At 33.9% G+C, this 15,306-nt stretch overlaps 1 protein-coding gene across 1 annotated transcript; it reads left to right on the top strand.

Moving 5' to 3' along the window:
- Positions 1–705: 705 nt before the first annotated feature.
- LOC128551972 (uncharacterized) lies at positions 706–10,793 on the top strand (the record flags this gene model as incomplete). The annotated part of the gene is made up of 8 exons (XM_053532945.1): positions 706–1,365; positions 1,877–1,904; positions 2,401–2,982; positions 4,287–4,358; positions 5,011–5,403; positions 7,382–7,594; positions 8,647–8,804; positions 10,664–10,793. Coding segments are annotated over exons 1-8 (2,224 nt in total), but the record flags the coding sequence as incomplete, so codon positions are not given.
- Between the last annotated feature and the right edge of the window lie 4,513 nt (positions 10,794–15,306).

A 15,306-nucleotide genomic window follows, 5' to 3' on the forward strand; every position in this document is an offset into this window, starting at 1 on the left:
TGTGTGGTAACAATCCCCATAACTCTGACTTGTATTTTTGACCGAATTATGCCCCTTTTATACTTATATTTTTTACAAACTTCATTTTCTGGACATAGGTTTGGTACCATTTAAGATAATGACTTGAAACACAAAATACTAGTATATCTTTATCATCATCATCTGCATGTGTTGTAATGGTTTTGCAAATATGCTGTTAATCATTTATCAAAAGGTACCATGTCATGTGAAAATTTATTTACACGTAAACATTGTATTTGTATACTCTTATATTATGTTAAATGTAACTAGAGTTAATAAAGTGATTGTTATGTTATGTTATGTTATGTTATGCTAACAGAGCAAGTCTATATTAACCTCAGGGAAAGTCATTTTCAAAATATGTCATTGGAAAAATCATATCCCGCACTGTACAGAACGTATTTCTACATTTTTCAAATAAGCATTAGAACCTTTCATTGTATTTATATAAAACACAAATCAAATAGCGAAGTACGTTCAGTGTATGATACACTTTCAAAGCGCATGGATCCATTGAGTGTGCTTTTGTATGTGTCTTTTAGATGGAAAATAATCCTGATTCTTTATTTCAGTTGTCGACTTGCGGTTTCAATATTAGAAAATGAAAATTCTCAAACAAAATTGCAAATTTATTTACTGGATACGTCTAAGATTTAACTACGAATACTTGTTTTGTAGGTTGTAAGACTCACAGCTATGTCTGATGATCCGGAAGAAAGTGCGTACTATCTGCGTCTTGTGTCTATGTATATGGACATAGGAACAGATACTGTTCTAGGTGTGTTCGTACATCATTCACCAGGAGGAGATGCAGAAGCATTTCTGAAGGCAAACCAACAGGCTATTTTTAAACTGAAGGAAGATCAAATTCTAAATGAACAAGAGTGCGCGTCACTTCTGCAGGAAGGTCAGAAAAGTCAGAAAGGCAAACTTATTTTGAAGAATCCACTTGATCTTAATCGTTTTGATGCATCCTTATTGATAACTCTGGCTAGAAACCTTTTCACAAATCAACAATTACCGCCTCCTACGAAAGGATGGAAGAATCCACCAAGAAACAAAGACAAGTCTATAGCTGCTGACCTATTACGTCTGAAGACCATAAGAAATGTTATTGTTGGTCATCAACCGAAGGCACGACTGCCAAAGTGGCGATTTGACGATGAGTGGCAGAAATTGTCAGAAATAATCCTTAGAATACAGCAACAAATTTCTGGGAACGTAGTACAAATTAAAGAGATGATCGAAAAGTATCGTTTGCAGAGACTAGATCCCAGTGTTAAGAACAAGTATGATGAGAAATTAAAAGAATGGCACAATGAAGTGGCTGAGGTGCAGGATCAGGTAATAATAACCAAACTACTAAATATTGCCATATTTCGTGCAAACAAATGCGGACAATTTAAACACCATTCAGCGCTCGAACTTTTCTCCAGTAAAATTCCTTTATAGTGTCTATTTGCTTAATGACTCAAACTACCAATAAATCGAACACAGTTTGCTGGTCCTGTAGAGTATAGGCGAACAAAGTTTGACTGTAAATTTATCTGTAATTCCAAACATATAAAGCAATGAACTGCAAGTGAGTTTATATGCACTTTTATCATAAAAACCGCCGACGTACATATAGACATTGCAAACTGTACACTATTGAGAAAAAACATTATTTAAACAGAAGTTTATTATACTGTATATTAATATTTAATTCTAAACATATAAATTAATGAACTGCAGAGTGATTTTTTTAATGTACTTTTATACTTAGACATTACAAACGGTACACTATTGAGAAAACAGAACATTATTTCAACTGAAGCTTATTATAATTAGGATTTTTTCATATCTTATCACACAGGTCGAAGAATTAATCAAGAAACTTGAAGGTAATTTTTTTCACATTTTTGTTGGTTTATATTGCTATATTGCTATCAAAGTCATTACTTATCTAAACCGTAGGCAATATACAAAATCTTTTGTAAGAAGTAGTTTGCTATATTCAGACTCATTACCTCGTAATAGTCTACGGATTTAAGCTAATGATGATTGATTCTGAATATAATGATAATGCATAAATTCTTTTTCTTTTATTAAAATTTAGAATGTAACATGTGTCAGAATTTATTGTATATGTGATTAGTTAGTATTGATGTTATATTGAATTACGAATGTTTTACTCTTCACAAGTTTTGTCAAAACTATTTTAAAAGTTACAAAAGCAGGCGATTATAATTAACGGAAAAAATACAAGTAAGCAATACATTTTACCCTAAATGGGAATAATATCTTATGGCATTATGTTTCAAACAGTAGGAGTACTTGATAACTTTATAATTTACAGATTTCATTTATTTTAGCTAATGCATGATTTTTTTTCTTTAGGTTTTGACGCCTATTTCAAAAGTAAGAGCGATCGGTTTGAGAGGTATACAAAGTTGTTGTTCAAAGGTGGCCACTTTGTTCTATCAGCCTTTCTCAGTAAAAAACTAGAAAAGGAAGGAAGAGATTTACGGCGTATTCTTGATGAAAACAAAGAATCTCTTCAGACGAATATTACTGACACAAAACAATTAGACATTCTTTATCCACCGGCCAGTATAACAGATCCGTTGGATACATCTTCGTGGGATGTTTCCCTTCTGGCAACAGTTATTCTACAGCTGTTTGTCAGTACAAAAGACAGAGGCATAATACGAAACGTAAACAGAATAAAAGATGCACACAAGAATTATGTAGATTCTGCGCTTGTAGCGTTAGATAGTAACACGTTTGAAGATTATTGGACTGACCTCAAAGCAAGTATAGAAATTGTTTCCTATAAACTGGATGAGAACAAAGCTGATCGATGTTATCAGATTCTAGAAGAATGCAAGAAGAGAATATCAGAACATGAATTCCAGACTTACATGGATGAACTGAAAAAGCAAGGCTCTGAAATGAAAACGTTTACTGATATTTTTAAAGGTATTATTTTGCATTGTAGTTTTATGTTAAGGTGGTTTAATAAGTTTGATGAAAAATTATTTGTTCAATTCTCAATACTTTTTACTGCTCGGGGTAAACTATTCACCTCTAATCAAATGTTCCTTGCTCTTGAGAATAGTGGCACAAGCTTAAAAATTATGTTATATCTTTTAACCTTTACATCATATGATAACACATGGAATGAGTTTCAAAAATGATCACGGTATGTTTAACTTTGATACATGTAAATAAGCATCCCAAAACCAGAAGTATTAACTAAGGTTTATAACTATGAATCGAATTGTTAGTAAGTCAAAAGTGATGCATATAAACGATAGAGGACAAATGTTATGGAATTTTATACATTTTTCCTTGCTCTTGAGAGAAGTGCCACTGGCTTAAACAAATGATGTTTATATCTTATAACCTTTTTGTTTCGTTAGCGGAATACAATTATCTGTCGCTGCTTTTATAAAGTCATTAAATAAATTCGAAGACATATATTATTAGTCAGTGACTTGGTTCCATATAGCATGCCATAGCGTATATGATACTTTTATAAACTCAACAATACAAAAGTTGTTAAATAGGCGGTTCTACCTTTAAAAACAAAGAAAAATATCAAACAGGGAATGCCACGCACCAAAAGAGCAGCCTCCTCAAAACGAACCCCCCAGCACGCAAACGCGTGCACCACACACACACACACACACACACACTCAAAGCTTACACATCAGGACAAAACGAACAACACAGCCTTTTTCAAATATTGATGATCGGCACGATACTTAATTTCCTATATTGAGCGAGCTCTTTTTTACAAGTGTTTGGTTTGAAAAAAGCAATACGAGATTTACTTTTACGTCTTTGTCTTGTAAAATGTATTATTACAGCACAAGTAGAGTGGTATTTAACAAGTATATTATTGAAGAAGTGTTTTTATACTCTTCTAATCAATAATTAACAATGACATTGGATACATTATATTCCATACTCGCGATGTTAACTAAACGATAAAAGCCAAAGTATCCGCATGAAATTCAACGTGCTGTATATGTTTTAAATGCGTTACAATACTGCTTTCCTTTTAGTACTGAGATTTCAAAGTGCAAAAAGAAGATTATGTAAAAATGTTCTGTACAATACATGATATTTGAACAAATAATCATCTAAACATCATATCCACCCATTTTAATAGTAACAGTCTATATATATTGACGCATTATTCTTATAGTATTACGAATAATTACATGAAATTTTCAAGCACCTGTTTTTCTTGCTATTGATTTAATCATCTGTTACAGATACACTCCAGAAAACTAAAGACTTTCTACAGGACATGATAACACATGGAATAAGTTTCAAAAATGGTCACGGTATGTTTCACTTTGATATATGTAAATAAACATCCCAAAATCCAAACTAGAAGTATTAACTAAGTTATATAACTATTATCAAATTGTTAGTTAGTCAAAGGTCAGGCATATGAACGAGAGAGGACAGACTGACTCCTTCACATGGTTTGCTTTTCAAATCCTGTATAATTCAGGAACAGAATTGTTAAGTAATACGTTTTCGCTGGCATCTTTATAACTTGATATTTATATATCTTTGAATGTAAACCATCATTTTTACTATGAAGAAAACTGACACAAATGTGCATATTTATCAAATAATATGGAAATCGGCACTGTGCTGACTTTGAGTCAACCTTTCATCCATACAGACTAATTAAATGGCAGCTTTAATCCCTTATATTATTTGAGACAATAGAATGAAAATCGTAGATGTTTAACTGTTTTACGAACCATGAAATATTCGCTGCTTTAATGTACCAAGGGCATAAACTTGTATATAGTATATGTTTAAAGTAACAAAACATCAATTAGATTAGCCTTGCATTAATGCAATCCTGAAATGCAACACACGTTGTACTATTACTAAAATCTTCGTAATTTATTACCAGTGGTATAATAACAGTGTATTAATAATCGACTTTAAACACTGTAGAGTTGACACCTTTTTCAGAACTGGAACTTAAGATGATTACTATTGGAAATAATGAAGAGAAGAAGAAATTGGCAGAAGAAATACTGACGAAAGTATGGCATGAAGCTTTAGACAGATCAATAGAAACTACAGAGTATTCTGATGTGAAGAACGAAGTAGATAAGATATTAGACGAAATCAAAGAGAAAAAGAGTGTTAAAAGCATCACAATCAAAACTGCATGCATATTGCTGCATATTACATGCACCTCACCAAGTGATATGTTAAACATGATTAACTACTTTGAGAGTAAAAGCTGTCACGAATCGCTTGTGAACATATCAAAAGAGCTTGGATACTATTTTGACACAGCTTTAACAGTGTATGGTGTTGTACCTATCGACTGCCTATGGGCTATATCAAATTTACAAAGTATGTTTTGTTTTATTTATCAGAATAATAATGTTGAAAATGGAACACATATTCGTACATAAAAATACTTGTCTCTATATTTTACAGTTAAATAATAGTTTGCTGTATTTTAGTACATGTTTAGTGAATTATTTAAACAACACTGATCTCAAGTACTGGAGGCATATATGGCAGCTTGCACTTCCACTGCCGTTCACGAACAGGCTCAATCAAGCCGAGCCTACAACATTTTCGTTTATGTCGTTTTCTACATTTTTATACGCCCGAAGGGACGTATTATGTTATGACGCTGGTGTCCGTCTGTCCGTCCATCTGTCTGTCCGTCTGTCCGTTAGCAATTTCGTGTCCGCTCTGTAACTCTTGAACCCCTTGAAGGATTTCAAGGAAACTTGACACAAATGTTCACCACACCGAGACGACGTGCAGAGCGCATGTTTTGGATGTCTCGCTTCAAGGTCAAGGTCACACTTAGGAGTCAAAGGTCATATCAATTTGTTTCGTGTCCGCTCTGTAACTCTTGAACCACATGAAGAATTTCAAAGAAGCTTGACACAAATGTTCGCCACACCAAGACAACGTGCAGAGCACATGTTCCAGACGACTCGCTTCAAGGTCAAGGTCACACTTAGCGGTCAAAAGTCATATCAGTTTGTTTCGTGTCCGTTCTGTAACTTTTGAACTGCTGGGAGGATTTCAAAGAAACTTGGCAGAAATTTCACCACACTTAGACAATGTGCAGAGCGCTGGATGACTTGCCTCAAGGTCAAGGTCACACTTAAGGGTCAAATGTCATATATGACTTTGCTTTGTGTATATTGCTATGCATTGCAGTGCTCTTGTTTTTATTTGGCAGATTTCTTTTTTGTTCACTTACAATATGTTTTTAATTACTTCCCTTTTCTGTTACTATAAATAGTTTATTTTCAAACTTTTTTATTATTGGCCGTAGGAAAAAACCGAGACCACTTTTCTGTGGTACAACATGGATGGTACCTCTAATTGTTAGGTGTAGTTTTACATACCTGTACCTGGTAAGGATTTTTTTTGTGTGGACTTTGAATATTTTTTTGTGGACTTAGATTTGTTTTTTGAAGTTTTCCTTTTGTTGTTCCACTCCTCTGGGCTACAACAGTCAAGTTCTTTAAATTTTGCTCCCATCCTATGATGTAATCCTTCGGGCGTATATTGCTCCGCTTGGCGGAGCTCTTGTTTTATTTCGTTGTTATTCAACGGCTTTTAACATGCATGTTTAATTTCGTTTAGGAATATTGGATGTTTTACTTGATATTAAGCCTGGTAAGCTCACCAGGCAGAGCGCAAGACCTCAAATCGGGTATTCTTAGCTCGAATCTCTTCATGATTTGCAGACAACATTGTGTATAAGATCCAGTTGATGAGATATTGTTTGTGTATTTGTGTCTGGGAAATAACTGTGAAACTATGGAAGCGAATAAAGCGGAATGTGTTATAATGGGCACACAAATTCTGAATGTATCTTGAATAAGTTTGATAACTACTGTCGATAGTTAAGAGATGATTGCTTACGGCTTGAGTTTTCTTCAACGTTTTGTGAATATTTTGTGAAATGCTTATAATAAGAGAAAGGAATGTTAATCATACCTAATATAAGAGAAGGTGTGGAATACAAGAACCATAGTCTTTCTTAAGTCATTGCAAAATGATATAATCTATGCACTAAATTAGTTAGAATAATTAAGAATTACCCGCCTAAGGTAAATATTCAAGTATACTGAAGGATTTTATAGAAACTTAAAGTTGACTTTCACCACAATTAAATGGATTGCAACGCACATACAATATCACTGTCATAAATGTTGCAGAAATAAATTTTATTTTGTGCATAACCGCATAATGTCAATCTTAGAGCATCTGTCAGTTGTAGTTAAAGCCTTATTATTTTATCATATTCTACATTTCATAAAAAAACATATCATATTGGTATTCTTTACTCTTGAAGGCGAATCCATACAACCGAAAGAAATAGGCGTACGGCTTCCGATAACAGTGTCCTCTCCAGAGGGGATGAAACAACTAATATCATTGTGCGGCAGCGAAGAGATTGCAAATAATACAAACTCTATTGCAGACGCGTTGTCGAAACATTTAAATGATACAATAGAACTGAAAACGTCAACAGATATGAAGGAACTAGAAAAAGTCTTTGATGCAGGTTTGTCAGAGTTATTTGCAGTTTTAGTTTAACAAGACCAAATATATAATCGTTCATTTTGCTTATTTACATTTTTGCATTTCCAATAGTTAATATATGGGTAAAAACCTTTTCCAATAAAGATGTATTATTTTTGTACCATTTTAAAATATCTGATATAATTTTGGTAAATTTCAAGTTGTTATTTAGCATTATATATTTTTATCATTTGTTAAATTAAAGGTTAAGAATCCCGACCCAGATCAGCAACTTCCTTAATATATTTAAATGTTCCATGTAGATATAGGATTACTTTACGAAATCGTCTATCGATAATCATTCATTATGATTGATCAAGTGCCTGCGGCGGGATGCAAACCCGGGGCTCACGGGTGGAAACCAATGCTCTAAACACTGAGGCAATGAGGCGACCCGGGTTCGAACCCTGCAATAACACTATTGATATTTCGTCACTAAATTCTATCCTCTTCAATTCCTGTTACATCAAAAAGTCGTAAGAGTATTTATTGGCATAATATGCCTTAGGCTTATCAAGTTATCAACGGTATTAATGATAATTGCAAAATGCCCTCGTCATTTTCAGTCTAAAAGAGCAAGTTTCATTTTTAAAAACTCATACGCCTTTGTCAGTGTTTCCCTTGTTTTTCCTGCATTATTTATTGTCTACTTGGATTTCTGGACATTCCTGTGAATAATATTAAAACCAGGGCAACAAAGACTGCCTTAGATAAACCGCTGTTTATTTCAGACAGTTATAATTGATTGCTGTCAATGCTCCAGATCTATTATTAATATTATATTATGATTTTATTTCATTTACAGTTATTGCTATTATACATTTAAGATACAAAACGTCACCTAGACCGAACTTGTTACTATGGTAATTTAATATAACCTCAAATTGTTAACTATGTAACGTCTAACAACTTTAATAAGTACAGTAGGTAGCGGAAAGGGTTACAGAATATAATGGCATCGTATTTATTGAAAACACTCATAGTTACTAAATGCTTAAACAAATACGTATTATACTCATGAATATATTTGAATAGATAAGTCAAGTTCCGACAGTGGTAGCGATTGCTCCTCTACGGAAAGCAGTGATATAAATAGCAACCAGCCGAACCAGCCTAATGTGTCCGGGGAATGTTCTGATGAATGGAGTCCTGGTCATACGCCCGAAGAATCAACAGAACTAGATGACAAAAAGGTAAAATAACCTAGACAACAAAGGGTTTTACCTGTAGTGTTTTCTTGTGAATTGTGTTTTTATACAGTAATGTTACAGTAGAGCAAATCTTGGGTTGAAAGTTTCCAAAATCAATCAATTGATAATTGAAGTGGTATTTCCAGTAACTGTTGAAAAATTGGATCGATAAACACAAACTACGCCACTGGTCTGCATTTATTCTGAGAATAGATGTTTTCAATAATTAATAGTGAAACTCATTTTACTAAATCAAATGCAGAATACAAATGTTTCTAAAGGCTTAAATAACAAATGCAAACCAATGTTGACATAAGATCAAATAAACTGCCAGAAAATAAATCTATTGATGGTTTTAGAGTTTACTACGCTAGACATATCTTTTGCATATAAAATGAATAAGGCATATGAACACAATTTTAAATAAACAAACATACTGTTGGGATAAAGAGTAGAAGACATGAATCGGTTTAAAAGGCAGGATCACTAGTGTTCAGTGTTTATGTGTTTATACTTCCAGTATCGTTGCATATTTACCTGCTTCTTTCACTCGCATGCCAGGTTTGAATGTGTGTTACATGTATGTCTAATTGAAATATTACCTAACTAAATAATGTTTGAGTGTCCGTCAAAAGCCGATGAAAATTGCAAAGCTCTAAATTGTAAATCGCAGGCTTTTGTAGAAATATGCAATATAAATCCTAAAGATAAATGTAGTCTCGTCAGAACAGCAATTGATATGTCTAATAATTACAATGCACGTTACTAGAAATATTAAGGAAATTAGTAACTGATTTGATAATATAGAGATAGACCCTAAAATTTTCAATGATAGTAATACATTAAATAAAGTCTAGAAATTTATTTCCAAGTCCTTGAAATAACCAAAAATGATTTCACAAATGTGAAGTTTATGATCAATAACAGAAGTTTTAATTTTCAATTCAAAGTTGTGATCCACAAAAATGACAATTCTTGCCTTAGGCCAGTACTTATAAGCAGAAATATCTATTAGTTTACTTCCCTTGCAATTATACAATTGAATGGAAAATGAAAACTGTTTTAGACACAATATCATACTGCTTTACCCAACAAAAATATTTAGGATCTATTCATTTGTGTTTGATTTACGCCTCAAAACATGGTTCCTATGATCCTGTCAACTTTCATGTGGTAAAAAATTAACCTTTAACAAGCCAGTAATAAAATAAAATACCAGTAAGTAATTAATAGTGCAGATAATACAGTTTTGCTTGTATCAAAATGTCACAATAGAAGCACTTTTGTAATAAAGAACACCTGGTAGGATTAGTAAAGGTGCAATTATATTGATTTCCTTTGCCTAGATAATGTACTTTTATTCTTTTTGGTAACTGAATTTAGGTTTAGATGTGTCCATCTCTTACCTTCTTTTGATGAATTCGCATGCGTCACTGTTTCCTTGTGGTCCTTTAATATCTAGGGAATATATATAATATATAGTAAAATATAGATTTCGCGGGAGGGGTCTCTCCATATCTATTCTGCGCTGGGTCTGATTCAAAAACCATATTCAAAAGTTGAAACGACCTTTGTTAGTTTAAGTGTCCAGGAAAGTTATAATGAGGAACATAGAAAATATTTTATTATTTTAGTGTATAATCAAAATTTATTACATATTTAGGGTTAATTATTGAAATATACTAGTGAAATATATCTGGTAGTTTTTGTGTGAAAACAAACACATGTACGAAACTATCTATAGCGTAACGATAACGAGATATACGGTTATTGATCACATAACTTGCTCTAACTTATTAAGTTACAATATTCACTTTATTATGTCATATGAATTCAGATTTACTGTAATTTCCACTTGATAGGATCATCCACAAGAAAGACACAAAGACAACAGCATCAAAAAAGAAGCAGAGCCTGTCACTATACCACCGGACATTTATACTGCCGAATCTAGTGATCCAGCTAATTCTGACTTGAAATGTACAAACCGAGGTAAAAATATACTTGTAAAATTTGTTGTACTGGTTGACCATGTACAAAAGGCAAATAAAAACTACATAAAGGACGTTCAAGTTTTTTATGAATATGGTTTATATTTTTCCAAATGTTATGAAAATAAAATATTTCACGAGAGGCGCAGTCAAAAGTGAAATTTACTTTATTTCGTAGCATGTGATGAAAATAAATAAAAGCCATATTCATGAAAAAATTGAAATTTCTCGAGAATTGTTGCTTACATTTAGAAATAGCGACCACAATACAACAACAATATATTTTCCATGCAGCCAAAATCAGTCTTTTATTAGAAATGAATAAGAAAGTTACCATTCCACATCAACGAATATATAAATCATGGTAGTATAGCTGTACAAGTTGCTTTAAAAAACAAGGATAATTTACAACAGGGAAAGCCACATTCCAAAAACGCAGTCTCCCCAAACGTTAACCCAGCACGCAGACGCGCACATGACCAACACACACACACACACACACACACACACACACACACACACACACACACACGCACACACACATACACACACACACACAAAGACTAAACGATCAAATAAAGGAATATAGTGTAACGGTCAGCGACAAAACCATTACTGGGGAGCTTAACCCGGTTTATGGTGCACCTAATCTCACCCTAACCTCCACCACGTACCAAAGTCATAGGACAGTGTACCCACCAGGTGAAACTCTAACATACGCAATGGTATCAGAAGGCATGTTTTGTAAAGCTCTTGTATATTTTTATAAAAAAAGCAATCCTTAAAAACATAAAACGCATGAACTCAATGCCTTTGCAGAAGACGGAGCAAACGGCCCGACAAAGCAGGCCAGAAGACAGAAATCAAAATAGCCCAGTCCCTGTGGGATTTAAGACCTACCTATCACATAGAGGTCTGTTCCGTCAGACACAATCAAAGAGGAAAACTTAGCGTCCAACGGTAAAAAAGGCTGAACACCAAACATTCAAAGTCGCAGTTCCCGATGATTACAATATCGTTTTGGTTAGTTTATTGTCTGAAAGTGGTAAAACGGATTAACAAGTAGTGTCCCTTTACAGAGATTTAAATGCCGTTGACTCGTAAACATACAGGGTAAAAAATGTTATATTGGCTGATAGCAATCCTTTTATGTTTTTTATCTTGATATTTACAATGCGGAAACAGTTTATTTAATTATCTATATGCATTTTGTTCTTCAAATGATCCCGAAATCACTGTCCGAGGATAGTAAAATAGTTCAAGAAAAATAGTGAAATATGTTTCACTACAACGAAAATATGGAAAAGATGTTTAACCGCAGTGAAAATAAATACGATGAAAATATGCATTCTATCACATAATTATTTCTCTATATTTCATTTGAAAGAATTTAATAAAAATAAGCTCTAAGCTAAAGGAGCAACGCTTTGTTTTTATTGTGAAAAAAAAACGACATTTTCTAAAAGTTGCAGAAAAGTCTTTTTCTAAAGTATGCACTTTTATCGCTTGGCTTAACAGTTTTGGGTGGACATGGCAAGCGCGAGTGTCATACCTAGACCTGGGAGGCCTGCTAATGCAGAGACTTCTGCCGTCCTGGCGAATGTTGAGATTTTTGTCAATAAAGATCGTAGAGTGACATTACAGGAGGTAGCTTTTTGTTTTATGATCGATAAAAGCTTCGACACATCAGATTTTACAAGCAAAATTAGATATGAGCAAGGTACATGCTAGCTGGGTGCCAAATAGCTGAAAGAAGACCCAAAAGAATCCAGGGTGACCAAAACAAAAGAGCTTTTGGGGCTTATTCGAAAAAACCTTTTGCACTGTACTGTTACTGAGGATGAAATGTGGGTTCATATGCTTAACCTGAAACAAACGCTCAGTCAAAGCAGTGAAAATAACATAGTTCCCCACGTCCCAAGAAGTTAAAGCTGTCTCCCTCGGCTGAAAATGTTATTCCTTTTATTTTTGGATTTACTTGGAATAATACTGACTCCTTTCATCCAAAGGGCCAAACTGTGACTGCTTGATACTATTCACAAGTGATTTTGAAAACAAAATCTCGAAGAAAAACTGAAAAACCTGCGTCCAAAGCTAGCCCAGAAAAAAAATGTACTTCTTTTGCTTGACGATGCCCACTCTCATACTGCTTTATCTACAGTAGAACCTATCAACTCTTTCAAGTGGCAATTGCCATCACCTTCCGTACTGCCAAAACCATGCCCCTTGAGCCTTGTATTGTTTCCAGAACTGACCAACAGGCTCGCTGGAAACAAATAGGAGACCAGAACGGCTTTGATTTCAACTGTAAACCGATACCTCAGCTGTAGGTCTACTTAAAGGTTTGCAGAGGGAATACAAAAGCTCCCACGAAGATGGCAAAAGTGTTAAAACGAGAAATACTTTGAAATACTATATATCTTTTGGAAAAATGTTGAACGGTTTTTTAAAAAGGGTCAAAAGGTCGGATATTTTCCGACCTCCCCTTGTATGTGACATTTTGTTGTTCGTGCATTTATTTTTTTTATTGTGGTATGAAACGAAGAGTTTATTTACATTACAACACTGATTCGCCTCGTCCAAATATGGATTATTACTACTATGTACTCATACTGGTAAATATTTTAATAATTTTCTTTAGTTTGTGGATTGTTTTGGTTTAAAGTTAGTTGTTTTTTTCCAGATATTCTATATCATTTCGAACTTTGTTTCATTTTCATCTTCTGACTTTGTTCAGGCTTGTAATCGACCTTGAATATATTCTTTATATAAAATTAATCGAAATGATACATCTTTGCTAATGAAAATGCCGATTCCAGTGCTATTTGATTTGTTTCCACTCATAAAAAGATCGCCTTTCCATTGTTCTTTCCATTCCTCCTACATAGTGATATTTTGGCAAAAATGTGAACGAGTATTTGTTTTGGTAATGCCAATTAAATACTTGCAGTATTTTCAAAAACGTGAACGTGTATTTGTTTTGATGCGATATGAAGAAAGTCAAAACTTCAGTCTTTTTACATGTACTCTGATCACATACTTGGCATCAAAGACTGAAATCTGGATGGAGACACATGGCCGGACAGTCATTTTACTTGAGAAATAAATACTTACGCGCGATTATCATTTGGTGGAACATTTTATTTTCACTTCCAGATAAAAACCGTTTCTGTCTGACACTTTATACGACAGATGGCAGATGCGTTTTAACTATAGACTTGAAATGGTACTAGTAAGACGGAAAATAATTCTGAAGTATCAGACAATTTCAGATCTATGAAATCATGATGTGAGAGGTTTCGTGTTAGCCGTATGGGATAACCACATTCTTTACATGCACGGATCCAGAGCCTGACAGAGGGGCATTTTTTGGTCAATCTCCCCTTTGATTAACCGAAATTCCTGGATCCGCACATGCTTAACTTATAAAATGGTATATTCAAACAAATACATGTATATGCCCACATGATATTTAGTGCAACAATTTCCGTCTTATCCTAACATTTTTTGACTGTTTCGCTAGACAAATGGTGACTTGGGTATGGCGTACCGTTTGAGTCAAAAGTTCACAGATACCATCAGTAGTTATAAAATTATACCTGCAGGTATAATTTTATACCTGCGGGTATAAATTGGAAATGTACTTGCGGGTATAAAAATTGTACCCGCGGGTATAATTTTATTCCTGCCTGCAGTATTGTACTAGCGGCTACAATTTCATACCCGCAGGTATAATTTTATACCTGCGGCTATTATTTTATACCTGCAGGTATAATCTTATACCTGCGGGTATAAAAATTGTACCTGTGGGTATAAAACTATATCCGCAGGTACAAAATTATTCCTATGGTTTTATTACTGCAGGTATATACCTACGGATATAAAAATTATACAATTATACAATTTTATACCCGCGTGTAAAGATCATACCTGTGGGTACAAAATTATACCTGCAGGAACAAAATTGTACATGCAGGTTTAAAAATTGTACCTGCGGTTATAATTGTATACCCGCAGGTATAGCTTTTATACCTGCAGGTATAATTTTGTACCCGCGGGTATAATTTCAAAATTATACCACCAGGTAAAAACTTTGTACCTGCGGGTATACAATTATACCTGAGGGTATAAAAATTGTACCTGCGGGTATAAAATTGTACCTGCGGGTATGAAATTATTGCTGCGGGTATAAAAATTGTACATGCGGGTATAAAATTATACCTGCGAGTATAAGGTTATACCTACAGGTATGAAAATTGTACCTGCGGATATAAAAATTGTACCTGCGGGTATAATAATTGTTCATGCGGGTATTAAAATATACCTGTGGGTATAAAATCATAGCTGTTGGTATAAAAATTGTACCTTCGGGTATAAAATTATATCAGCGGGTATAAAAATTGTACCTGCGGGTATAAAAATATACCTTGGAGTATAAAAGTTGTACCTGCGGGTATAAAATTATACCCGCGTGTATAGATCATACCTGCGGGTATAAAATTGTACACACGAGT

Source organism: Mercenaria mercenaria, unplaced genomic scaffold, assembly GCF_021730395.1.
Source record: "Mercenaria mercenaria strain notata unplaced genomic scaffold, MADL_Memer_1 contig_1882, whole genome shotgun sequence".
Taxonomy (NCBI): domain Eukaryota; kingdom Metazoa; phylum Mollusca; class Bivalvia; order Venerida; family Veneridae; genus Mercenaria; species Mercenaria mercenaria.